Genomic DNA, 27,252 nt, shown 5'->3' on the forward strand with positions numbered 1-27,252 from the left:
CCACCCACATGGGAGATCCAATGCAAGTTCTTTTTTTTTTTTTTTTTTTTTTGACAGGCAGAGTGGATAGAGAGAGAGAGACAGAGAGAAAGGTCTTCCTTTTTGCCGTTGGTTCACCCTCCAATGGCCGCTGCGGCCGGCGCATCTCGCTGATCTGAAGCCAGGAGCCAGGTGCTTCTCCTGGTCTCCCATGCGGGTGCAGGGCCCAAGCACTTGGGCCATCCTCCACTGCACTCCCAGGCCATAGCAGAGAGCTGGCCTGGAAGAGGGGCAACCGGGATAGAATCCGGCGCCCCAACCGGGACTAGAACCCGGTGTGCCGGCGCCGCAAGGTGGAGGATTAGCCTGTTAAGCCACGGCGCCGGCCAAGAGCAAGTTCTTGGCTCTTGGCTTCAGCCTGGCTTTCTCTTTCAAATCGAATGAAAGATTTAAAAATTATAAAAAAAAAAAAAGCTAGGGGGCCAGCATTGTAGTGTAGAAGGGTTAGTGACCACTTATGACACCAGCATCCCATATTGGTGTGTGGCTTCTGGCTTCATGGCTGTTGTGTCAGTTTGGTGAGTGAACCAGTGTATGGAAGGGCCCCCTCCCTCCCTCTCCTCCCTCTCCTCCCTCTCCTCCCTCCCTCCCTCCCTCCCTCTCTCTCTCTCTCTCTTTCCCTCCCTCTCCCCCCCCCCCCTCCTCTGTGCCAGTCTGGCTTTGAAATAAATAAACAAGAAATGTATGTGAAGTAGCTTTTCAATTCTATTGCCTACTTTGTTATTGGGGTCTATCTCTGCCTTGTCGTAAAAGTGTAGGCAGTGATTGTCTCCCACTCCATCACTTCTCTTTGTACCCTTTAATGGTGTTATTTGATGACACAGATTTTTTAAGATTGATTTATTTGAAAGGCAGAACAACAGAGAGGGAGAGAGAGAGAGATCTTTCATCCACTGATATACTCCCCAAATGGCCGCAATAGCTGGCGCTGGGTCAGGATGAAGCCAGCAGCTTCTTCCGGGTCTCCTGTGTAGGCGTGATGGGCCCAGATACTTGGACCATCTAACGTTGCTTTCTCAGGTGCATTAGCAGGGAGCTGGGTCGGAAGTGGGCTGGGGCTTGAACAGGTGCCCATAAGGGGTGCTGGAATTGTAGGTTCCGGCTTAACCTGCTGTATCCCAGTGCTGGTCCCCTGGATGTTTTACAGTTTACTTTCATATTTAGATATTACCTCTGGAAATGATGACTTAGTTCTTCCCACTGTTTTGGTTGGTAGAAAGAAAGGCTCTTTAACACTTTATATAAACATCTCACAAACGGCTGCTCCTAAGTAATAAAAAGTAGTGTCAGTTTTCTGGGACACCCGACCCTCAGGATACCCCAAGAAAGTGGAAGGCTGTACCTTACGCTCTGGAAGCCGCCTCAACAAAGGGGTGTAAAGGTTATTAGAACGTCTGACATCTAAAAGCTTGATCTTCCCGTCCAGGGCCTGTCTGTAATGATAAAAGGAAAATCCCAGAAACGTTCTGTTGATACTGAGCTTGAGAAGGCCCTAGCCTTAAATCCTTCTGTAGCTGTTCAAAGAGATGACTTCCCCCTCTCTACTCTCTGCTGATCTTCTCAGGTCTTCCTGGGCCCCAGGCACTGACTACTCAGATAATGTCACCACTGTCCTCATTGGGCAGCTCCAGGAAGCTTGTGAAAGAGGAAGCTTTAATTTATTTAGTTCTCCTCAATCTTCAGTCCTTAGAAAAAATGTATTTGTTAAAAACAAGGAGGGGGATGCTGTGCTAGGAATTCAACAAGAAAAGGACATAAATACCTTTTGTGAAAAGGATTTCCAAGCTCTCTGACCCCCCCCCCCCATTGGAAATAACTTCATTGCGGTGGCTGCATGTAAGACACTCACTGACACCTTGGTTCTGGCCAGCAGAAGGGCGGGATTTGGCGTGTCACTTAAAACGTCTTCTTTAGGAACAGAAGTAAAGACCCGCGTTCCACCTGCAGCAAGGAGCAGAGCCCTGCTAGAGGCCACGTGTGATCTCCGGGCTCCCCAGAAACCCTCACGTTGGGAATTTCTACCCTGGCAGCAGGTGTGGGAGGCACTGGTGCAGAGCAGGTGGGTGCTGTGGGGTTCCAGATTGCTCCACACCAGTCCTGGTCCCCTGCTGCCAGTGTTGCTCCCTCATGCACATAGGAGGGGGATGGGCATCCATGTGACCTCTGCTCCCTCACCCTCACTGGCCCTTGGGTCCCACAGCTTAATCTTTCCAGTCGTGTCTGATCCCATTAGGTATTGCTCTTGGGAGATGTACACAGAGGTCATGCTTAGTCACTGAGCAGGAATATGTTTTTGTTTTTGATTTCTTGTTCTTGCCTTGATTTCGAGATTACAGGTCAATAGCAACAATCTTCCCAGAATTATAGCCATTAAAGATTATAGGAGGCACAAAAGCAAACTGCTGGCACAGACGTCACTGCTGATCCCATATGACTGCCGAGACAGCTGCACTGAAGCAGCTGTTTGTTCAGGGGCCATGCACAGGGCCAGGCCTGAGGGACAGGAAATTGCAGAGTGCGGCAGACCTGTCTCCTGGGTGCTGCCGATGAAAAGTGGCGCTGGGGGCAGATCCTGCAGTCAGTCCCTCGAGTCACAGCAGAATGTGGGAATCCAAGTGAGTGAGAGAGGCCCAGCCCACAGAGTCCACCACCTGGTCGGAGAATTAGAGGTTTCCACATACTTTGAACAGAACACACAGTTGTTGATACCGTACTTGAGGCCTCCAACTTTGATATTTAAAAAATTATTTGAAAGGCAGAGTTACAGGTAGAGGCGGAAGTCTTACATCTATCTGCGGGTTCACTCCTCAAATGGTTGCAACGGAGCTGAGCTGATCCCAAGCCAGGAGCTTCCTCCAGGTCTCCCTTGTGGGTGCAGGGGCTCTCTTCTTTTCTGCTCTTTTCTTTTTTATTTTCTGTTCTTCTATTTCTCCCTCCCTCCCCCTTTCTCGCTCTCTCTTTCCTTTCTCTCCTTTCTCTCTTCCCTCCCTCCCTCCCTCCCTTCCTCTTTATGTATGTATGTATTTGTGAGGTAGAGTTACAGAGAGAGAGAGACATGTGCTGGTTCACTCCCCAGATGACTGCAATGGCTGGAGCTGGGCAGATCAGGAGCCAGGAGCTTATTCCAAGTCTCCCACATGGATGCAGGGGCCCAAGCACTTGGGCCATCTTGTGCTTCTTTCACAGGTGCGTTAGCAGGGAGCTGGGTTGGAAGAGGAGCAGCTGGGACACGAGCTGGCACCCATATGGGATGCTGGTGCCGCAAGTCAGAGGCTTAGCCTACTACCACAAAGCGCCAGCCCCAAATTGATCACTTTTCAAAGCAGAGGGATCCCAGCTCTGAGTGTAGACCTTTTCCTTCTGCATATAGCTTACTTGCAGCTGGTAGGCTAAATGGCAGATTGGTGATGGTGAGAAACCCAGCTTCTTTCATTGGAGGGAGATGCATTAAATTGCATGCTAGCCACCGTCTCCTGCTGGTCCTCTTAGCTGCTGTCTGCTGCTCTCCTTCACAGAGGAGCTGCAGTTGTTACGTCCAGGGAGCAAACAGAAGCATAAGACCCTGGTGGGCCTGGCATGGGAGAACTCCAGCTGTGCTGGATGAGATCAGTAAAACTCATCACCAGGATCCTGGAGGCTCTGTATCGGCCCTGTATTACACTTACCGGAGTCAGATTCTGAACCAGGATCTCTGCTGGTGGCTTCTCCCATGTCTATGCTTGTGTCCCTTTTACTCATTTCCTGTTGCTGGCTAGAGTGCCCTTTCCTGCCCCCCCTCCCCACAGACCCAACTGGATTTTTTAAAAGATTATTTATTTATTTATTTGAAAGGCAGAGTTACAGACAGGGAGAGACAGAGAGAGAGATCTGTCTGCTGGTTCACTCCCCAGGTGGCTGCAGTGCTGAGGCTGGGCCAGGCTGAAGCCAGAAGCCTGGAGCTTCATCTGGGTCTCCCATGTGGGTGCAGGGGCCCAAGCACGTGGGTCATCTCCTGCTGCTTTCCCAGGCTTATTAGCAGGGAGCTAGATTGGAAGTGGAGCTGGCTTAACCCTCTGCAGTGTCAGCCCCAACACCTAGGTCTTTTGGAAAATGATTTATTGTGCATTGCCAAGAAAGGAACTGGGGCCAGCACTGTGGTGTAGCAGGCTGCCTGCAATGCCAGCATCCCATATGTGTGCTGGTTCAAGACCCGGCTGCTCCACTTCTGATTCAGCTCTCTGCTATGGCCTGGGAAAGCAGTGGAAGATGGCCCAACTCCTTGGGCCCCTGCACCCACGTGGGAGACCTGGAAGAAGCTCCTGGCTCCTGGCTTCAGATCAGCCCAGCTCTGGCCATTGTGGCCATCTGGGGAGTGCACCAGCAGATGGAAGACACTCTCTCTCTCTGCCCCTGCCTCTCTGTAAACCTTTCAAATTAATTAAAACAAGAAAACCATGACTTTTTTTTTTGCCATTGGAAGGGTGTCATTTTTCTACTCTGTAGGGTTTCAACAGTCCTCCCTTCAGTTCCACATGGCCGTTGCACACACACCCCAGCAAGGGCCAATAGGATTGAGCTGATGCCTATCCAGGTGCTGTAAGTAATTAGCTGGGACACAGGGCAGAAGGTGCTGCTGTGACTCCTGCGATGGTGTCCGGGGACCTGGGTGGCAGCTGCCTAGGGCTGTTTCCTGGAGGGGACAGCCCACACAGGGCTTGGCTAGAGCAGGCGAGGGTGGTACAGGGCGGAGGTGGTTATCACTGGGTGAGCAGAGTGGGCAGGAAGGTTCTTGGGGATTGGCCCTTGTAGGGCCTGAGGTCAGCGCTGAGATGTGCCAGCCTCTGGAAGCACAGGCTGCAACCCGCAGGTGCTGGGAAGGGTGGAGCAAGCAGGTGGGGTCTTTCGTGGCCGTTTCTGGATGAGCAGCCAGCCATGTAGGGCAGAAATGTTGCCTGAGCGCTGGGCCCACTTGAAAGATCCCCTGCCTTGTGAGCATGCACACACCAGCCAGCGGTCCTGGGCGCTGAGTGGAGTCCACACAACCCCGGAGTGACTGCAGGGCAGTAGCTGCTGCTGGTCACGTGGCCATCCCCTACCCTCCCCAGGTCCAAACTCTATTGCCGCAATAGCTCAGGCTGGACAGTCGGCTTCCTCAGAGACCTGGCAAGCACCCATCCTCAACCCCACCGGCCTCATTAAGGGTACTCCCCAGCTCCTAGGCTGTAGGGCCTGGCCCAGGCCTCCACGCACACCGCTCAGCCCTTCCCGCTCCGAGCAGCCTCCCTGATATCCAGTCCCTAGGGCCTCTGCCCTAGCTCGCCTGTGTGTCCAGTCGGGTGCTGGCCCTCTGCGACTCCAGGACGGACCGAGGTCATTGCTGGGTGTGCTGGATTACCGCCAAGACTCGTCTTTATCCAGGATCCAGGCGGTGCCAGCCAAGAGCGCACGCTGGGCATCCGCGGGGTCTCCGCTGGGTGCCCCGGACAGGACCCGAACACCTGAGCAAGGGCGGTCGCCAAGGACCCACGGTCCAAACCCTGGTCGGTAAAAGGTGTGTGTGCTCCCAGCCGCCCTTCCCTCAGCTTGTCGATCGCACTTTCTCCCGCTAAAGCCCCCGGGCAACCAGTCCTTCTGCCCCGCGCGACCCCTTCGGGCTGGGCTCCTCCCTGAGCGTGTCTGGGCCAAGGCAGGCCAGAGACGAGGTTGGAGCCCCGGGCCCCCTGGGGAGGGTCCTGGGAACATGGCGGAAGCAGAGTTCGTTGCGGACGCGCCCAGCACTCAGGGCAGCAGCTGGGCAGTGCCGAGTCGCCACCCTGTGTTCCCTGCGAACCGGCCCTGGAGTTGGTGGTCGCGTTCTGACGCACAACGCACGCTGCAAACCGGCCTCTTACCACGCGCACACGTCCCTGCCAGACCTGAGCGCCCGCCTGCGCTACGCATGACCCTTTGCTCGGTAAAGCGCGGGGCGGTGCGTGCTCACCGGGTCTGTTACCGCGCCAAGCTCGGCGCCGCCTCTGCAGCGTGCGTGGCGCCTGGTCTGAAGAACCCCGCACCCCTTACACGGCAGTCAGCTGGCCGGATGCCACATGCCAGACGTCTGCTCTCGTTTTTTTTTTCCCACGGGAAATTGCTGTGAGGTCAGAGAACGCGGGCCAATGCATCCCGCAATTGCTCTTGCGCCGGGTGTCTGGCCGTGTGCTGCGCGCACCCCGCCGTCGCCCCCTGGCCTGGTCTGCTGCTCCCGCATCCCCCCACCCTGTGGGTGCCAGCTGCGCGGCTGGAAAGGTCCCTTTGCTCTGGCCGCGACTTCCTCGCCGGAGGGGCTGCGACCCTTGTGGGTGAGAACAGGCCCTCGGTGGCAGCCCTCCTGGGGGCCGATGTTTTGACCACGAAGTTCGCAACGCACAGAAACAGGGACCCTCAAACACTGGCCACAGGAATCCAAGTCTAGCGCCGTCGTCCTGGCATTCACTTGCTCTAAGTGGCTCCTTTGAGGGCACCCCAGCCTGTCCCCTGCTACCTCATCTCCCAAATACCTGGTAAGTTGCAGAACCAAAAGATGTACACCTTAGGTTCTACCCTGCTGCTGGAGCTTAGGACACAGGACCCTAAAAATCGGATTGTGGGTAACCAGAGCATGTCACCCAAGGTACACTACTTTGGCGTATTTTGAGCTGGTTATTTGAGAAACTGCAGACCCAGAAGTAACCCTGAAAAGTTGTGCTTTCATAAAAGAAATCTGCATGAGCGAAGCTACCTGTGTGAGGGCAAGAGCTGCCCGGACAGCCCTTCTACCTGAGAGACTTTGATTGTCTCAGTGTTTAGGTGCCCAGGGCTAGGGCTAGGGTTGGGTTAGGGTTGGGTTAGGGTTAGGGTCAGGGTCAGGGCTAGGGTCAGGGCTAGGGCTAGGGCTAGGGCTAGGGTCAGGGTTAGGGCTAGGGTTAGGGTCAGGGTCAGAATCAGGGTTAGGGTTAGGTTTGAGGGTTGGGTTGGGGCTGGGGTTGGGATTAGGGCAGGAGTTGGGGTTGGGTTTAGGGTTAGGGCTAGGGTTAGGGTCAGGGTTAGGGTCAAGGTTAGGGCTGTTAGCGTTAGGGTTAGAGGGTTAGGGTTTTTAGGGTTACAGTTAGGGTTAGAGGGTTAGCGTCAGGGTCCGTGTTTGCAGGGTTATTAGGACATGAGGCAATTCAAAGATGGCACCCAAAGGAAGTAAGGTGGGCGGTACCTAAGGTTTTTTACAACCAAAGCCTATTTGCCGCGCAGCATCAGGAGAGGTGATGACGACTGATGACAAATGTATAGACATACGGCTGGTCCTGTAAAAAATCGCCCTGTAAAATGACCTTTTAAGTAATTGGTTGGTCCTTATGCCCTGCCCCAATAATCCTGTGGTTTTGTGCTTTAAAAGGCTTTGCTATGAGTGCAATAAGCAAGTTCCTGCTAGACTTGACTCCCGCTGTGTCTGATTGTCTCCGGGATCAGGGGAGGCTGGGGAAAGGGCGAGTGGCGGCGCACTTACCTTATCTCAGACCCAATCCATCCTTGTTTGGGTGGATTAAGACTCTACATTTGGTGCCCAACTTTGGGCTGACCAGGAGCATGTTGGCCGAGGCTAAGCGGTCTCTCAGCGTAAGTGAAACCTTCAGTATGGGTAATGCAGTTTCATCCCAAGAGGACCCGGCCTTAAAGGCCTTACACTGTTTGTTAAAATCTAGGGACTTGGAATTGTCAGATAGCAATGCCAAAAGTGTCTGGGACTCCGTCATAACCTTGGCCCCTTGGGTTCAGACGGCCAAACTCTTTTCTTGAAACACTTGGTCACAGGTGGAAAGAATCGCACTTGAGAGGGAGAGACACTTTGGTATATCACCTCCTCTGGGGTTTTACCCCACTATTACCACCCTTAAAGCTTCCTTCCACACTATACCCCCACCTTCTGAGGGCGAGAGGGAGAAAGAGGCAGTGCAGGACTTGGGAGAGCCTAAAGGCTCAGAGGAAGATGGTGGGGAGAGAGAATGGGCTAAGTTTGATCAGGAACACAGAGACCCTGTGGAGGCGTGAACTGTTGAGGTAAAAATGAAAGTGAAAATCGTCCTGCTTAGCCCATCTGCCCCAGAAGGGCCAGGACACCGCCCATACCTCCTGGGGGCAGAGGCGGCCTCCTCCTATGTAGAGCCAGGGAGGGAACCCTGTGATCTGGGCCCTTACGATTACCCGGGAGGGGAGAGGCGAAATGAGGTGACCTATGTGGAAGCTTCTCCGGTGGACATCAAGCAGCTTAGGGAAGTGAACTCACTGGTGCTGTGGCTTAACAGGCTAATCCTCCACCTTGCGGCGCCAGCACACGGGGTTCTAGTCCCGGTTGGGGCGGCGGATTCTATCCCGGTTGCCCCTCTTCCAGGCCAGCTCTCTGCTATGACCCGGGAAGGCAGTGGAGGATGGCCCAAGTGCTTGGGCCCTGCATCCGCATGGGAGACCAGGAGAAGCACCTGGCTCCTGGCTTCGGATCAGCACGAAGCACTAGCCGCAGCGGCCATTGGAAGGTGAACCAACAGCAAAGGAAGACCTTTCGCTCTGTCTCTCTCACTATCCACTCTGCGTCAAAAAAAAAGTATTTGGAGAAGATGACCTCACAGCCTCACCATAGCATTCACAGACCTAGGAAAAAGTCCTTGAAAGTGATGGCTACAGCATGAGCTTCCAGTCTGAAGGAGAAAATCAAGTCTCGGGACTTTTCTACAGTGTTCTGTTACTGTTTATTTCAGAGTGGGGAAGAGAGAGAGAGAAATGGCTATCTCCTGGTTGACTCCCCAAATTCTCATCATACTCTAGGCCAGGAGCCAAATCCTGGAGGTATGAACTCTCCCTGAGTCACCTATGCCGATCGTAGGGACCCAGTTAGATGAGCCGTTACCAACTGCCTGCCCCAGTGGAGACCGATATCAGAAGCAGAACCAGCAGGTCTCCAAGGCAGGCACTCTGCTAGGGGACCAAAGGGTCCCCTTTCCAACCTAGTGAGTTAATCACTAGGCTAAATGCCCACCCTGATTCAGTCAATGAGAAGAAATGGGAAGCCAGAAAAAGACCAGAGGTGATGACAGGATTGTCCTGCAGTGGCCTTGAGCTACCAAACATTTGCAAAATCACCACATCCTAATTGACTGCAATAGAGAGAAGAAATACCATCAAGTCATCAGCTGTTTCTATGAGGTCTGAAGATGCTTTCCCACACCTATAGCTTCCACTGAACACCCATTCACATCCACCGGAGCCAGACGTCCAATCTTGTCTTTAGGCAGCTCTGGGGTTACTACCAAAGCTGAGATAAAGACACTCAATTCCTGAAGGCTCCAGTAGACCCTCTTGCCTGCTCCTCACGGTTTCAGCCACACCTGGCTATAGGTGAGGGCTGAAGGCCCTGGGACTGAATGAGCTAATGGCCATTCTACACCACCCTTCTCTCCATCACCCACTGCCTCTCTCCCAGGACCTGGGAGTCAGCCAACCCCCCTTCATGGCCCTCTCTTCAAGCCTGCAGTGCTGGGTGTCATGGGGGAGGGACCCTGGGTTTTCTCATGATGCAGTTCTGGTTCACAGCCAGCAACCCAAAAAGTGCCCAGTAGAAGAAGGACAGACCTGAGGACACCGGGACATACCTTTAAGACACTTGAAAAAGTTCATGGAATATGACATGAAAGGATAAATGTATTTGGGCACAAAAATGCTGAAATCCAATACAGTTTTTGTTACATTTTTTATGAAATTTTTCAGGCATGCTTTGTGCAAGGATTTCAAATTTTACACAAAAATAAGTTTATCTTTTGAATAAAATTTTTAAGGATTTTATTTATTTATTTGACAGGTAGAATTACAGAGAGAGAGGCAGAGACAGTGAGAAGGACTTCCATTCACTGGTTCACTTCCCAGTTGGCCACGATGTCCGGAGCTGGGCCAATCTGAAGCCATGAGCCAGTAGTTCTTTCTGTGTCTCCCACATGAGTGCAGGGGCCCAAGCACTTGGACCAACTTCCACTGCTTCCCCAGGCCATAGCAGAGAGCTGGATCAGAGGAGGAGTGAACAGGTGTCCATATGGGATGGTGGCATTCCAGGCACAGGCTTAGCCTAGTAAACCACTGCTCCATGAGGGAAAAAAAAGTTGTTTGATAGGGAGAGACACAGAGAGTACTGCCACCCTCTGTGTCAGTCCTCCAACGTGTGCAACTGCCTGGCAGGACTGGGGCCAAAGGCAGGAGCAGGGAATTCAATCCAGGTCTCCCTGTGTGGGTGGCAGGGACCCAAGTACTCGATATTCTGGAGACGGGTTGTTCACAGACATAAGTGGGGAGTGTGGGCACCTTTGGGGTTGTATTTCTACTTGTCTGCAGAAGGCCTACTGCAGAGTTGGCCACCTCAGGCTGGTTTGTTCAACCAAGGACATGCTGTTGCCAAACCCCTTCCCATGTGTGATGAATGTCCTACGTTCTGAACACTGAGGGCCCCATACCTGTTTTCTCGGTTTCCCTGGCTCCACCACGTAGGAAGATCTCCATGGACTGGCCATTCTGACACAGAGACACCAGCTCTTGATGTGAAAGGAGAGACCCAAGGAGCAGGCACTCGAAAATTCATGCTGGCCCCTTTAACGTAATTCTAGCCCATCTCAAGATCCTCAGTGTCCAGGGACAGCAGAACCCTGTCCACAGGCAGTGTCCTGTTCCTAGGGCCAGTGGTGTCACCTGCGGAGCCCAGGGTCTGTCACTCAGGGAGGGCTCAAGTGTCCTCCCATTGGGGGCTGCAGTGGCTGCTGGTCTGTCTGAGTGCACGCATGTCTTCTTCCTGTCTCCAGGTCCTGGTGCACTGGGTCCCTGAAGATCCTCTGGACAATGACTGTCGCCTTCACACAGTAGATTTCAGACAAGCTCAGCCAGACTCCAATTTTTGCTCCCTGCCTAGCAAGAAAGAGAGAGGGAAGAGCCCAGCGGTTCTCTCTGAGGCCACTGTGTGCTGAGGGCTCTTCCCGGGCCTCCAGGATTCTTCTGATGAGCATCCTCCTCCCTCCCCCTCTGCACTCCAGGACAGCCACAGAGACACAGGGACTCCATGCCTGCTGTCAGCTGGGTTTCCCCTCCCCCACCCCTCTCCAGGCCCCAGGTCTAACCCAGTCCTGGGGGCCAGAGGAAAACAAGCGCACTATGTTGCATTTTCAAAGCACCCGGCCCTAGCAATCTCCATGAAACTCCCAAAGCGATCAGGGAAGCTGAGCTTCCCCGTGGGGCACTGGGGTCCCTCCTCCAACTTCTGAGAGTGCTCTGGGGACAGCAGCAGCTGAGATGAGTGGGCAGAAGCAGCTCCCCAAGGGCGGGGTTGCACCCTGGACCTCACAGGGACGTCTACTCTGCTGAGGGGCGGGGCGGTGGGGCTTCTGCACCCCTGCACATCGGGTCCCCAGAAAATGCCCTGAGAACAGGCGGCGGATTTTTAAATACAGCCTCCAGCAGGTTCCTCATTCATGGCTCCACCCTGCCTCTGCACTGCTTTCTTATTGGCTTTTTTTTTTTTTTTTTGGACAGGCAGAGTGGACAGTGAGAGAGACAGAGAGAAAGGTCTTCCTTTTTGCCGTTGGTTCAGCCCTCAATGGCCGCTTGGCAGGCGCACCGTGCTGATCCGAAGCCAGGAGCCAGGTGCTTCTCTGGGTCTCCCATGCGGGTGCAGGGCCCAGGACCTGGGCCATCCTCCACAGCCTTCCCAAGCCACAGCAGAGCTGGCCTGGAAGAGGAGCAACAGGGGCAGAATCCGGTGCCCCGACCAGGACCAGAACCCCGGGTTCCGGTGCCGCAGGCGGAGGATTAGTCTACAGGGCCCGGCCTGTATCTGCTTCTTTAATAACATTTATTACGGAGCCGGCGGTGCGGTGAGTGGGTCAGGTCTCCACACGTGACCAGGGAGAGGGGACACAAAGAGCTCCCCCAGGCCAACGCTGGTTTCTCCTCCGGACTCTGCTGCTCCCTCAGGATCCGGGCCAGAGAGACCCCGGGAAGAGTGGTCCACGGGCAGGGGAGGAAGGGTCGGGACCCCAGAGAAGAACGGAAGCCGAGCTCAAGGTGGCAGACGATCATTAATCCACAGAGGGGAAACCCCACAGGCCACAGCGCCACGCACCCGCTCCTCCGTCAGCTCCCACACCGCTGGGACGGGCGGGGACACGGACACGCGGGACAACCCCGCACCGGACCTTGGGCTCCCACAGGCCACGCCCACCGCCGCGCGGCCCGGCCTTTCCCGCCCTCCGCGAGCCCCGCCCACCCACCCGGTGCCCCCGCCCCTCACACAGCCCAGGCCCCTGAGCCCGAGGGCGCCATCACGACCCCCAGCCCGGCCTGCAGGCCGCCGAGGGCCTGGGGGCTGCCGCCCCCTGGGTACCCGGATGCGGGCCCCGCTTCAGAACACAGCGCTGTGGACACTGGAGGACCCCGGCCAGGGCTCCGGAGCGGGGACAGCGGTGCGGGGCCCCTTGAGGGCCGCCTTCCGGAACCGGAGTCCGAGGAGGAGACAGGGAAACGCGGACGCGGGGCGGACCCGCGCCGAGGGACAGGGTTCCCAGGAGGACGGCGCCGGCCCCAGGCTCAGGACGCCGCTCCTGGGAGGAGGACGGGGGAGCCGCGCCCACAGCTCCCGGGAGGGCGGGCAGGGCCGGGCCCGGAGGAGGCCGCGGGGTGCGGGGCCGGGCGGCAGGGGGCGCTGTCCGGGCCACAGCCTCCTGTTGGTGTTAACTCCGCGTGCTTCGTTCTTACTATTGTGTTCATTCATTGGAGAGAGAATTACAGAGAGGAGAGACAGAGAGAAAGGGCGTCCATGCTCCGGTTCGCTCTCCAGATGGCCACCGCAAGGGGTCTCCCAGGCAGGAGCAGGCCCCAAGCCCTCGGGCCATCTTCCACGGCTTCCCCAGCCCATTAGGAGAGAGCCAGAACGGAAGAGGGGCAGCTGGACAGGAACCAGCGCCCATGGGGAAGCCGGCCCTGCCGGCGGAGGCTTAGCCCACCAGGTCACAGCACAGGCCCGGACCACGGCGTTTCCGGTGTTGTGCAGAGACACTGACTTGAAACTTCCCAGACTCCAGGGGCTAGAATCCTGCTGTCTTTTCTCTTAGAGAGAGGAGGCCTTGCCTCCTGCGTGCGGGCTTGTAGTTTATAACTTTGTTGCCGGCAGAAGTCTCTGAGGGTTAAAGTGCAGCTAAGGAAGTGAGGTTAAGGTGGCTGCAGGTCATCCCGCACTGCCTTGGGCTCAGAGGCCCTGGAGCTGGCGCAGTCACACTAAGGAGAGGAGCCCAGGAGCTGCAGCGTGGAGGCCACAGGGCGTGCACAGAAGGGCAGGCTCCAGCAGGATGGTGGCACAGCGGGTTAGAGCCCCAGCCTTCAGCCCCGACCTGCATGGGGGCTGCTCCACTGGCTATGCAGCTCTCTGCTGGGGCCTGGGAACGAAGTAGAGGATGGACGAAGTCCTTGGGCCCCTGCCCCGGCGAGGGAGACCTGGCAGAAGCTCCTGGCTCCTGGCTTCAGCTCAGCTCAGCTCTGGCCATTGTGGTCATTTGGGGAGTGAACCAAAGCCCTTTCTTTCTCTCTCTCTCTCTCTCTCTCTCTCTCTCTCTCTCTCAGGCTCCACCTCTCTCTGTAACTCTGTCTTTCAAATAAAATAAAATAATTATTATTATTAGAAGAAGCAGGGCAGTGTCTTTTCCCATGGGCCACATGAGCTCACTCATCTCTTCCCTGAGAGGTTGCTGGGCCCAAGCCAGCTCCACCCCGGGGTTTGAGTCATTCAGTTTGTTCTGCACCTGTTCTCTCCATCCTTATCCTCTCTACTCATTGTGTGTGTGTGTGTGTGTGTGTGTGATTTCTTTATTTCTTTGTTTGAGGGTTAGCACTACAGAGACAGAGACAGAGACAAAGGGCTTCCATCTGCTGGTTCACCACTGAAATGGCCTCATTGCCTTGCTCTGGGCTGATCTGAAGCCAGGAGTTTATCCGGGCCTCCCACATGGGTACAGGGGCCCAAGCCCTTGGGCCATCTTGCACTGCTCTCCTAAGCGATAAGCAGAGAGCTGAATTGCAAGAGCAGCAGCCGGGACATGAACCGGCTCCCACATGGGATCCTGGCCCGGCTGACAGAGGCTTCCCCTACAAAGCCACAGCCAGGCCCCATCTCCTTCTACTTAAAATCAGCTGTGCAGAAATCCTGCCTGAACCCCATGCTCCCATTAATGAGATTGCAGGGATGTGTGGGAAGGATCCCTCCTCCAATAGGCGTGAAAACAAGACCTGTGTCTTTTCCACATAAATTTTGAGGTGCTTTTTCTAGTTATATGAATCATGTGCATCATATTTTTGTGGGGATTGCCTTGAATTTGTAAATTGCTTTGTATAGAGTAGACATTTTCTTCATGATAATTCTTGTAATCCATGGACATGGATGTCTTTCTAGTTTTTGTGCCTGCTTCAGTTTCTTTCACTGATGTTTCCTAATGGTCGTGGTAGAGAAAACACTAAGAAATGGACAAGTAGGAGTACTTTCTACATGACTTGGCAAAGGTTTTAATGAGATGTGGGGGCAAAGCATTGTGCCTGTCTGTGTCTAGCACACTGTAACTGCTCAGTCACATTAGTTCTTACCAGTCCATCACCATCTGCTCTTTCAGAATCTCCTCATTGCCTTAGACACATGGATAACTGGTCATGGTGTGATGGACCATTCTAGTCACATATGTTAATGTCCCTCAAATGATTCAAATGTTTAGTATTATTAATAATGTCTCAAGGGGCATCATCTACACATATTTGGTATGTCCCTTAGTGATTGTGAAAGTATTTCTCCAGGTTGTAATCCTGTAAAGGCAATTGCAAGATCAAAGTTCTGGTACATTCCTGATGGTGTTGTTCTGGCCCCATTGCCTGGCAAGAAGATTTTCCTGTCCACATTCGCAGCCACTGATGAGAATGTTCTTTTCTATCTCCCTTGCAGAAACTAGACAGCCCCTGTTACCTTCTGTTAACTTTTATCAGCACTTAACTCTTTATTGCGAGATTTTATCAACTCAGATTACACTCAAGAGGCCTGGAAAGGTTGCAATCAATAGGATGGTCTGTGTTCTCTTGTATTTGATGGCTGTTCTATTCTGAGATAGTCAGACACCAGCAATGCGAGCACATGGAGTCTTGAATGGTGAATGCCACTGCATATTGGGTTCCTGCAGTGTTCTGGATTTTGTGTGAGGCCCTCGGTTCTCTGTTGCTCTTTTCTCTCTTTCTGCTTGCATCCTTATTCTTTCTTTCCACTGACTTGGGATTGGTCTGCTCCTGTTTTACTAGGATTTTTGAGATACTTTGTTAGGTTATTGGAAGTCTTTGTAATTATTTGATGCAGGAACATCAAATAGTAATCCCATACACATTCCTCTGAGTACTACTTCTAGAATTTCCCATCAGATTCAGTGTGTTGTGCTTCCATTTTAATTGGATTCATGGAATTTTTAAATTTCCCTCTTGGTTTCTTATCCAGCCTTTATGTATTTGCATAACTTTGGGGGTTCCTGTGTTGTTGATTTCTAGTGTTATAGCATCCATGTTCCATGTGCAGATGAAAAGAATGTGTATTCTGCAGCTGTGGAGTGAAGTATTCTGTAGTCATCTGTTATGGCCATTTGGTCTGTAGCAGTTTCTCTCTGACATTTGTTAATTTTTTTTTCCCAGGTGATCTCTTTCTGTTGATGAAAGGTGAGTGTTGAAGTCCCCCACTATTACTGCATTGGAATTCATGTGTCCTTTAGATGTAATAGTTTTGTTTTATAAATTAGGGTGCTACAGCAATGGATGCATATGCAGTTACCATTGTCACATCTTCTTGTTGAATCAAACCCTTGAACATTTTATAGCAACCGTCGTCTCTTGTTATAGTTTTTATCACCAAAACTATTTTATCTGATCCAACCGTAGGTACTCTTGCTCACATCTAGTATCTATTAGCATAAGCATCCTTTCCCATCCTTTCCCAAAGACAGTCTCTGTCTTTGCTGGTGTGTTTCTTCTAGGCAGTTCCTTGGATTTCACAGCATTGGGCGCACTTACCCAACCTGTAAATGTATCTACCTGGGCAGAAACTTCTTGATTTGATAACATCAGATTTTTCCAATTTACTTTTGCTGTCCATGTTCTTTTGGTCTTAGCTCAAAAACTGTGTTGACTCTGCCTAGCAGAAAGCTGGGTCCACAGAGGTCCAGAAGGAATCTCTACTCTCCCTGGCTCCAGGAGATAAAAAGAAGAACGTGGGTCTCCACACAGAAATGACCTCCATGAGGTCTGACACTCTCCAGCACTGCAGCAGAGGAGAGAGCCTGAGGGGGAATCCCAGAGGTAAGGGAGCACACAGGACAGGCAGGGCTGTGTTAAATACTAGTCCAACTTGTGTGTTCTCTGGTCCGTTCTATCACCCAGTGATGGAAAACAGACAGAGCATAAGTAATGGGACAATAGAAATGTGGGAAAAGCTGTCCAAGGAATGCCCCTCATACTTTTGTTTGTTTTTAGCGGCAGAAATAGCAGTGCTTTATCTGAAGTCCACAAAACCCAACAATGCATTCTTGGAAGACAAGAGCCATGCTCGGGACAGGGAAGCTGAAGTCAAAGCTCATGGGGCGGCCCTCCCTCCATCAGGTGCTGTGGTGCCGAGACAACTTCTTAGTCTCTATGGACCTCAGGTTCCTCATCAGTGAGGTAAAGTGTGTATTGTTCCTCTCAGAGGTCCTGCTGCTTAGGTTCCTCGGAGTCCCTGGGGAACCGCACATGCCCTGGGAACTGAGTCTGAGACCTGACCTAGTCCCTCCTCTGTGTCTCCTCCCAGATCCGGAGCTGAGTCCACAGCCTGAGAAGCCAGAACTGAAGGTGCAGATGAAGGACGATGAGAAGCTCTCTGGGACATGAGAATGACCCAGAGAATGACAAGGTAATGTTAGGGTGAAACCAAGTGTGGGTGAGATGAAGGACACATTGTGTCAGAAACCTCAGGGGATACTCAGAAAGGCCTACTCCACTGTCCAGCTCCTGAAGGAGCCACCTTCCATGAGCACTGAGGTCAGGAGAGAAACTGACTCCACAGTGAACCTGTGCACCTGGCCAGGGAGATTCTTGGATGGAATCAGAGCAGGTTTATGCTGAACAAAAGCTTTCCATGCAAACTAGAGTTCCTGGTAACTTCAGTGTCGCAACCAAAAAAAAAAAAAAAAAAAAAAGTGAGAGAGAGAGAGAAACCACACCTTCCTGCCCTCTTCAGCTAGGTACATTTTTCCACCCATGCTCAATTCTGCCATGCAGCACACTGCAAAAAGCAATAAAATGGCAGTGGTGCAGTCCCACGGCCCCAAGTAAGGATCCCCATGATCCCCACATGGGGCCAAGACCTATGTCCATTGTTCACAATGCTTTTGCTTTCTCTGTGCCAGAGTGTGAAAGCACTCACAGAACTCAGTAGCCAAAATAATTAATCATTCATCTGAGAAATTGGCAAAGGACCTGAGTAGACATAACTCCATGAAAGGAATACGCATTGCTACCAGGTTTATGACAAGTTGCCCATTATCAGTACTCATCAGGGAAACACCATTCCAAACCACAGAGGGATATCCCCTCAGAACCATATGGAAGCCGGCGCCGCAGCTCAATAGGCTAACCCTCTGCCTTGCAGTGCCAGCACACTGGGTTCTAGTCTTGGTCGGGGCGCCGGAATCTGTGCTAGTTGCCCCTCTTCCAGGCCAGCTCTCCGCTATGGCCCGGGAGTGCAGTAGAGGATGGCCCAAGTGCTTGGGCCCTGTACCCGAATGGGAGACCAGGAGAAGCACCTGGCTCCTGGCTTCGGATCAGCGCAGTGCGCCAGCAGCAGCAGCCATTGGAGGGTGAACCAACGGCAAAAGGAAGACCTTTCTCTCTGTCTCTCTCTCTCACTGTCCACTCTGCCTGTCAAAACAAACAAACAAACAAAAAACAAAAAAAACCATATGGTTAGCTGTTGTCACAAAGGCAAGAGAGAATAAATGTGGGCAAGGGTGTACTGAAAAGGAAACCCTTTTACATTATCTGTGAGAATTTTTCTTTTCTTTTCTTTTGAGTGGTATGGCCATTATAGAAAACACTACTGAAATATTTTTGAAACATTAAACTAGAACTGTGAAATGACCCATTCCTCCTTCTTATGGGTATATGTGCAAAAAAAGAAGAAACAAAAACCGTATCAGCATTTAGTAGAGATACCTGCAATCCCTAGTTGGTGCCTTATTCACAGAGGCCAAGATGCAAACTGCCTAAATGTCCATCAACAGATGGTTGGTTAAGAAATCTTGCTGGCTATATATATGGCTTGAAAAGTGTATTTTAACAAAAGGATACTAAAGACTTTCCATGACACTTTGGAATCACTTGAAGCTTTTGATCATTCTTATATATTTCTCTCTCTCTCTCTCTCTCTCTCTCTCTGTGTGTGTGTGTGTGTGTGTATAATGTGTAACAATACATTATACATGATAGATGTATGATTATACTTAAATATATATATTTATATGATGGAATGCTGTTCAACTCAAAGATAAAGGAACTCCTGTCATTTGTGAGAAACTGGATGAAATTGGAGGACATTATGGTAAGTGAAACAAACCAGATACAGAAATTATAACACAGCATGAAGTCTGTTATGTGTGGAGTCTGAAAGAAAAAAGGAAAAGTGTTGAATATGTCGCAACAGAGAATATAAGAGAGGGCTTCAAGGTAGTGGAGTCTGGTGGGAAGAATAGAGAGATGCTGACCCAAGAGTACAAAGTAGTAGTTATAGAGAAGAACTAAATCTAGGGTTCTGAAGTTAAGCAGGAGAATCTGAGTTATTCGTGGAGCATTTTATTCTCCATTAGAATGAGAAAGTCTGAGAATTTTCTAACAGTAGATTTTGTGGGTTCTTACCATGTGCAGGCACATAAAGGTTAACTGTGAGATGATGAATATTTTATTTACTGGTCTAGAGTAATCATTGCACTCTGGATATGTACATTACAATATCATTTTTAAATATTTTAATCATTATTTTAAAAGATTTATTATTCTATTTGAAAAGCAGAGTTACAGACAGAGAGGAACACATACACACTGAGAGGGAGAGACCTTGCCTCTTCTGTTTCACTCCCCAAGTGCCTACAACAGCCAGGGCAGAGCCAGGCCAAAGCCAGGAGCCCAAAATGCCATCTGGGTATCTCACATGAGCTCCAGGGCCCAAGAACTTGAGCTGTCTTTCACTGCTTTCCCTGGCACATCAACAAGGAGTTGGATCAGCTGAAAGTGGAGCCGCTGGGATTTCACCAGCACTGGTATAGGAGAGTGTCTCAAGTGGTGGCTTAACCCACTATGCCACAGTGCAAACTACATCTATTTAGACATCAGATTTTAAAATTTGAAAAAAATCCCAGTTTTGATCATCCACTCAAATGGAAACCTTAAAATTTGCAGCTTTGGGGACTGGCATTTCGTTCAGCAGTTAAGTGGCTTTTGCAATGCTCACATCCTATATTTGAGTGGCAGGGTTTGAGTCACCAAAGGGTTTCCTGTCCAGATTCCTGCTAATGTGCACCCTAGGAGGCAGCATAGGATGGATCAAGTATTAGACCTCTCAGTTCTAAGGGTACGGTTTAACAACTTGCCATAGGACCCCCCATCCCTTAAGCTGCCTGATAAAAAGAGCAGCTTCAGTGTTATAGAGTACATGGACAGGATTAAGTGGTAAAGTGAACATAGAGATAGGATCAAGTGTTAAAGTGATCATATAAATAGGACCAAGTGTTTGGAAACAATAATAGAATTCCAAAGGAGGGAAGAGTCTAATAAGAAAAGTGGTCCATACAGCAGACTCACAGAATGAATAGCACCGTGAACTCAAAATATCCCCATAAGGCATTCCAGTCTGGCTGGAAAGCTCACGAGAGCATTTCAGGCATGGGAATCTAAGACCCTTTGGCAAAAAATTCCCTACATATAGGACACCTGTGGGTGAAACTGAAGTGGAAAGAAGTGGCCACTATGAAGGATGCACATTCCCTGAAGGGAGGAGAGAGCTTCCTCTTTGCTTATGGCCTTGTTGAGTTAGGATCCAGAAGGCTTCTGTAGCCGAGGCAGCTCATGTCAAGCGCCCTGGGTGAGCACTGATGTCAGACATAAGAGTGTGATTTGTTAAAGACACAGTGAGAGCCACTGTGCACTGCCCTCTGTCCTCAAAGCTGTATCAAGGGACTTACTAGGAGAACTGTTCTCCAGAATCACTTCCTTTTAGTGCATTCAATGGAGGATATTCTTATGTCTCATGGGTTAGAGGGATGTCTAAGAGCTCACAACAGATGTATCATCCGTGGGTTCTTCTTTGGAGACCATTAAGTTTCTGAAAGGAAAGAAGGGGGAAGAAGGAAGGGAATAGCAGAAGGTGGCAAAAAGTGAAATCACCTTTGAGAAGTAATACCCTTGGACAGCCCTTTGCTAGGCTGTTGAGTAACAGTTCTCTTAGTTTTCTTGTTCCATTCTGTCTTTTTTTTCTTTCTCAGACTAAACAGGGGAGTTGGAGGAAGAAGAGGGGGAGAAGGGGGAGAAGAGGTGGGAGGGCAGGTAGGTGGGAAGAATGACTATGTTCTTAATGTTGCATTTATGACATACATACAACATTAAATAAAGAAGTTAATTAAAAAACTACTTCAAATATGTAACACCCATATTCCTCAAAATAAGTATGCCATCATTATATAAATAGTTGCAATAATTATATATAAATATATTATAAAAAAGCAGGCCAGCGCTGTGGCTCACTAGGCTAATCCTCTGCCTGCAGCGCTGGCATCCCAGGTGCTAGTCCTGCTTGGGGCACCGGTTCTGTCCCGGTGGCTCCTCTTCCAGTCCAGCTCTCTGCTGTGGCCCAGGAGTGCAGTGAAGGATGGCCCAAATGCTTGGGCCATGCACCCGCATGGGAGACCAGGAAGAAGCACCTGGCTCCTGGATTCGGATTGGCACAGCACTCTGGCCACAATGTGCCGGCCATAGTGGCCACTTGCGAGGTGAACCAATGGAAAAAGGAACACTTTTCTCTCTGTCTCTCTCTATCTCACTGTCTAATTCTGCCTCTCAAAAAAATTAAAAAAAAAAATTAAAAAAAGAATTGGGTTCTTCCCACACTTTGGTAGAACAAATTGGAGTTCTGGACACCAAGTGTCACCCTGGCCAAGCCTGACTGTTGCATGCATTTGGGGAGTGAAATAGTGATGGAACACATAGCCTTGGTTGTGTTTCTCTGTGTGTGTATGTCTCTCTACATCTGGATCTCTACATCTCAAATAAGTATAATTAAACAAAATACATTTTCATTTTCATAAATTGCTTCATCTTATAAATTACTTGTTTTATCCAAAGGGCAAAGAGACAGAGAAAAGAGATCTCCTGTTGACTGGTGTGACCCTAGGAGGCCTGAGCTAACCTGGGCCTGGCCAGGCTGAAACTAGGACTGGGTCCATCCGGATCTCCCACCTAGACTGCAGTGACACAAGTACTGGAGCCGTCACTGCTGCCTCACAGTGTGTGCACTGCCAGGAAGCTGGAGGGGGGATCACAGCAAGGACTTGGTCCCAGGCACTCTGATCCAGGTGTGGGCACCCCAGGTGGCATCGTAACTGCTGTGCCAAATGCTTTGAAGAACCAAAGTGACTCCATTTTAAAACAATAAAAAAGCAGCCTCCATTTCCCATAGCAGACCCGGGTCCTTGTAAAAGCAGGCATTCAGGCATTCTGGAGATATCACAACTCAGCAGGGACAGCGAGCTCGGTAAACCAAGGACAGCACAGGAGAGATTGCTAAACGAAGTAACTCCCTGTACCCAAAGCTTCCATGCTGTATGTAACTGTGTTTTTCCTGCTGATGGAGCCCTTTTTTCCTTTCAAATCTCTCCCAAAGAAAGACCGGGGCCTCACTCCTTCCTCCGCTGTGCCGGTTGGTTGGATGGGGTCCCTGTCATGGCTTGTACTCCTGCATAAACCTTGCTTTTGCAGTTCGGTGTGATCGACTCTCTGGGGGTCTCTGCAGGGATCTAACGATCTGGGCACAACATATTTTTTGGTGCCCAACAGCTTGTGTCAATTTCAACCTCTTAGAAGAAAAAATAGTACAAAATCTTTTCAACTTGAATTAAATTACATCTTTTAGGTAAGATACCCAAATTATATGTAATACAAGAATAATTTCATAAATGTCCTAATATGTTCAAATTTCCTGTTCAAAGTCATTGATAAGAAAATGAATAGACAGGCCAACATAGGGAGAAAACATTTTGAAATTGCATACCTGATATAACAATTCTACCCAGAGAACTAAAAGAGCTCTCAAAATTCCTTTCTAAGGAAATAAACTGACCCATTTCTCATGGAAGCTTAAAATTCAGCATTTCAAACAGGTAGAAAAGCCTTGAGATCTCTTTAAACAGCAGGTGGGTGACTTCCTAACAGCCCTGAGAAAGGAAGGCTTGTTGGGACACATTTTCTGCCTTGGTATTTTCAGACACATACATGACTCTACGAGCGACACATGCTTAAGTGATTGGGGGACACGGTCTGTGGTGTCAGCGCAGGATCTATAACTTTGAGACTGGCAGATGGGTAGGTTGTCCCCACCAGTAGGGGTCTTGTGCCTCTACCTAGCTTGGGCCCCTGGAAGGCAGAGTTCCAAAGATTCCATGACGCTCTCCACCTTCTAATTCTGTGATGGCAACGGCAGACCGTTAGCTGCCACACAACAGCCAGTCCTAGCAGAGACTGAGCTACAGGCAGTGCCTTCAATCTAGGCCTTGGCAGTTTTATCCTTGTTTGTCCAGAGAAGAACTTCCCAGTGTTGTCGGGCTGTGGATCAGGTGTTTCACATCAGTAAGTGAAGCTTGACAGCTATTGTCCCCCCTCAAGCCTACCTGAAACTCTTGGATGTCATTTGTTTGACCCTCGCCTGTGTTTGGGTTTCCTCTCCCCAGTCCCTGTTGTCCTGCTGTGACACACCATCAGCATGGCAGGATCCCACAGCCCTGCATCAGATCCCGTGGCAGAACTGAACGACCTCGAATGCCAGCAGTTGCGATCCCAGCTGGCAGAGAGCCAACAGGACTACTGGGAGCTCAAGGAGAAGTTTCTCATAGCTGAGGCTACAAACTTTGCCCTGGCCAAGGAGCTGAAAAAATACAGTAAGTTCTCTCGGGTCATTTCACCACAGTGATGATTGTCCTGTATCTTCTCCTGAGGAATTAAATGGCCTCACTACATGATTTTTGTCTGCTTTTTGTCAAACTTAATTTCCTCCTGACCACACTCCCGAGCTGACACACAGGGCTTCACAAGTTTTCCTAGCTAGCAGTGAGGTGTAGGGTGACAGGAGTGCTGAATCTGTCATGGATTCCTGATGAGGCATAGAGCTGCCTGTTGTCCTCAGGGTCAGGCTCCACCATATTGAGCACATGTTTATGATCATCCTGTCTGTGTCAGCTCCTGCAGCCTTATACCCTCACTGTGGGCCTCATTTCTGGGACTAACGCATTTCACTCAATTCAAGCTTCTGTTGAGTTCCCACTGGCAAAGCGCTGTCCTAGGTCCAGAAGTGGACGTGTGTTCAGAGTGAGCAGGATGAGCTTCCAGAGAGACAGAGAGTCTCCTGTGCACTGGAACTCTGGTATCCACGGGAACAGCCTCGGACACAGCCTCCCCACTGGGAGCAAAAAGTCCTGCTCCTGGAGCACAAGTTCTTCTTCCAGAAGAGGAAGACCGTGCCTGAGACCTGGGAGTGGGAGCAAGCCCAGGGTGTAGGGTGGGGAGTCATGGCCACTCGCCTGGGTGCCCCCCCATTGCCCACCTTCTCTGTAACTTGGATTTCTTCCCATTCGTAGGTGCTATCATAATTCCTGCCTCTGTAGATTGTCCCAACAAAATGAGCTCCTTCTTTCCTATACAACTCCAAGGATGGCTCCTTGCTCAGGATCAACAGAATCCATGAGGCCCTTATTGTACTGTTTCTAATTTAGTAGGAAGTATACTTTTTATCAGCCCATATTGCCTCAGGGCCTTACTTTGTTAAGCATTGTATTCTACACAGTTCCATGAAAGATGGCCCTTTAAGTCTGAAATAACAAACACTTGAAATCTTTCCCAATTCAAGGGAAGAGTCCTACACTCTTATCAAGCTCCCAAACATACAGAAGGTGACGACTTTGTGCCCCAGGTTCATGTTTGTCCTGAGATGCTGCAAGGCTTGCTGAGTCCAGTGGCTCATGATTCAGTCTGAGCTCAGGGGCTGGGAATTCTGATTCTGTAAACACCAGTGGAATCACCTTGTCAAGTCACCTTCTGTATCTTTGAAGTCGTTTTTTCTCACTTTATTGGGAAATAGCGGGGCCAGCACTGTGGGTTAGCAGGTAAAGCTGCTGCCTGCAGTGCTGGCATCCCATATGGGTACTAGTTCAATTCCAGCTGGTCCACTACCAATTCAGCTATGTGCTATGGCCTAAAAATCAGTAGAAGATGACCCACGTGCTTAGGCCCCTGCATCCACATGAGAGACCTAGAAACAGCTCTTGGCTCCTGGCTTCAGATTGGCACAGCTCCAACCTTGCAGCCATTTGGGGAGTGAACCAGCTGATGGACTCTCTCTCTTTCTCTCTCTCTGCCTATGTCTCTCTGTAAATCTGCCTTTCAAATAAAAAAATAAATCTTTTAAAAATAGGGACTATCAAAAGCTAGGTAGTGAGGTGATGAAATACAGACGTGAAACCCCCAATCTGGAGCCTGGCCCTGGAGTTCTTTTGGACTTCAGCAGGCACTGACTACAAAAGCACGTCCCTGAGTTCTGCGTGTCTGTCTTTCCCCAGATTGTGAGAAGTTTAAAAACATCATTGAGTCCATACTGACCAAGAAGCTCCACTTTGAGGAGCCGCTGGCAGAGAAGCCCACGGTCCCAGAGCTGCTCAGGTAAGGGTCTCTGTGTGGGGCAGGCAGGTGGGAGGTGTGTGGGTGTCTCCAGTGGGGCAGTTCAGAAGGGAGAACTGAGGCATCTCAGGCATGGGAAGCCAAGGCACTGTGGCAAACAATGTTCTCCATGTAGGATCACTGTGGGACCCCAGAGAAAGAAGTGGCCATCAAAGGAGGATGTACTTTTCTCTAAGGGAGGAGAGAACTTCCACTTTGCTGATGGTCTTGTCTACATATGGACAGAGCTTTCAAAATGCTCCCATAGCCTAGTCAGCTCATGGCATGAGCCTTGTGTGGTTCCTGACAACATACAGAGGAGTGCTAATTGTTAAATGAACAGCAGGAGTCACTGTGCACTGACTCCCCATGCAGGACCTCTGTCCTCAATGAGTTGTAGTAAGAGAGTTACAGTGAAACAATTCTCAAACAGTTTTTATTCTTGTGTGGGTGTGTTGGGAATTGTTGAAGTCAATTACTTAATATAGAGTTGGTCTTCTGTGTACAAAGTTCATTGAAAATGCATCTTAATGGAGAGTGAGATTGAGAAGTGGAGAGGGAAGAGGAGCTGGGCTGGCAGTGTGGGTGGTACCCTGGGTCTGGGGAGAAGAACTCTATTCCTAAAGTTGTCTGATGAAATGTATATTCCTTAAAATAAATGAATGGATACTTTTTAAAAAATAAATGGTAAAAATTAATTTTACAATGAAAGTAAAAGTGAATAGGTACTTTGAAAACATTCTCCCTTCAGGAGAAATTAAAATGAAAATACATTTTTCCCTCCTCAATTACCGTATGTCCCAAATAAAATGGTATGAATAGATAATAAAAAAAAAGACATCATGGAGTCCATGTTGACCAAGAAGCTACACATGGAGAGCCCCTGCCAAAGCAGCCCAGGTCTGCTGAGCTGCTCTCTGGAGGGCAGGCAGGTGGGGATGTGTTTCACTAGTGGGCAGCCCAAATCAAAACTGAGCCAGCCTGTGCCAAACAAGGGCAGAGAGTTACAGCAAAGCCCCGTGTCTCGGACATTATGGAACAAGGAGGGAGCAGAGGAATCTGAATTCAGAGCTGCCAGTGCGGAGAGTCTGTAAGTAAGGTGTCCAGGGGGATGGGCTCCCATGGGGCCCTCCTGTTTACTCTCTCTTCTGCAACAGGAAGTCCCCGTGGCTGTGTTTCTGGGAATCCAGTCACCAGTTAGCTTTGGTCCTCTGTAGGTGGTGCTACGCCTGTTCTCTGTTCCTCCTGTGTTCTCATGGTTCCCTTAGTGTGCAGGTGCTTTTCTGTAGGCACTCACCTTGAGATGGAGCTGCATTGGGTCTTCTGGGGGAGGAGGAGGGGATGCTGGGCTCCTCTGTTTGGTCGTCTTGCAATCAATCCTCATTTACCCGATCACCTCCTGATATAGAAGACTGATGCTTAGCTTGGCCCTGCCAGACCTTCATTCTTGTTTCTTGCCATGTAACCCCTGTGTGCACCATGATTCCCAGTCCCTGCACTGTACACTGTGTGTCTTCCTACATGGAAATGCCTGTGGCTGGAAGGAGGAACTGAATTAGCACCTTTATGAAGACGAGGAAGGAAGAATCCTTGAACTGTTGAAACACAGAGAACTTAACACTCATCCCTTCCCATCTAGAACGTTCTCCACTCTTGCACCATAGGCATTGCCGTGGCATCCTTGAAGATCAGGACCAAGAACTTTCCCAGTTGCGTCCCAAGGTCCAAAGGGGGAGAAATCTAGCCCACATCCTGCAGCAATACCTGAAGGACGTGCGCACCCTGCATGACCCTGAGACCTGCAAGGGGCAGGACTTCCGACGACTACTCACCGAAGCTGTCCGGCTGTCAGCATGCCTTGAGGACCTGCTTGGAGCAGGTAAGCTGGGCCCAGGCTGTCATTTGAGAAAGCCTCAAGGGCTCAGATGCATTCATCTCTCTGCCATGGGCATTTGCCTCAGCATTTCTGGGTACTGAACACGTGTGCCATGAGAAGGTCAACACTGCTTGGGAAAACAGATGGGGCAGATAAGTCTTTCAAGCTTGCAGTGTCCCAAAGGTCTCCTCCCTTCCTGATTGTGGTTGTCCTTTGGGGCAAGAGGCTGGGTCCATTCCCATAGCAAGACCAGAAAGACCTTGTGAAGTGAGGCCACTCTTAGGCTGAACACAGTCACTGAGCTAAGTGAG

The 27,252-nt window shown here is 50.5% G+C and overlaps 1 protein-coding gene across 4 annotated transcripts in view; it reads left to right on the plus strand.

Moving 5' to 3' along the window:
* The window catches only part of LOC133754980 (neuroblastoma breakpoint family member 6-like), a 54,445-nt gene that overhangs the window by 13,839 nt on the left and 13,354 nt on the right, over nt 1–27,252 (plus strand). For 2 of the 4 annotated variants that reach the window (XM_062185306.1, XM_062185309.1), the window contains exons 2-9: nt 15,760–15,783; nt 16,233–16,419; nt 16,594–16,779; nt 16,907–17,008; nt 18,583–18,694; nt 23,088–23,294; nt 24,969–25,068; nt 26,730–26,944. In XM_062185306.1, coding sequence (XP_062041290.1) covers nt 23,120–23,294; nt 24,969–25,068; nt 26,730–26,944 — 490 coding nt within the window. In that variant the 5' untranslated portion in view covers nt 15,760–15,783; nt 16,233–16,419; nt 16,594–16,779; ... (1 more) ...; nt 18,583–18,694; nt 23,088–23,119. Of the gene's footprint in view, nt 1–15,759; nt 15,784–16,232; nt 16,420–16,593; nt 16,780–16,906; nt 17,009–18,582; nt 18,695–23,087; nt 23,295–24,968; nt 25,069–26,729; nt 26,945–27,252 lie in introns of those variants that run through there. The other 2 variants (XM_062185308.1, XM_062185307.1) reach the window with 2 other exon arrangements.

Source organism: Lepus europaeus, unplaced genomic scaffold (genome assembly GCF_033115175.1).
Source record: "Lepus europaeus isolate LE1 unplaced genomic scaffold, mLepTim1.pri SCAFFOLD_364, whole genome shotgun sequence".
NCBI classification, from domain to species: Eukaryota; Metazoa; Chordata; class Mammalia; order Lagomorpha; family Leporidae; genus Lepus; species Lepus europaeus.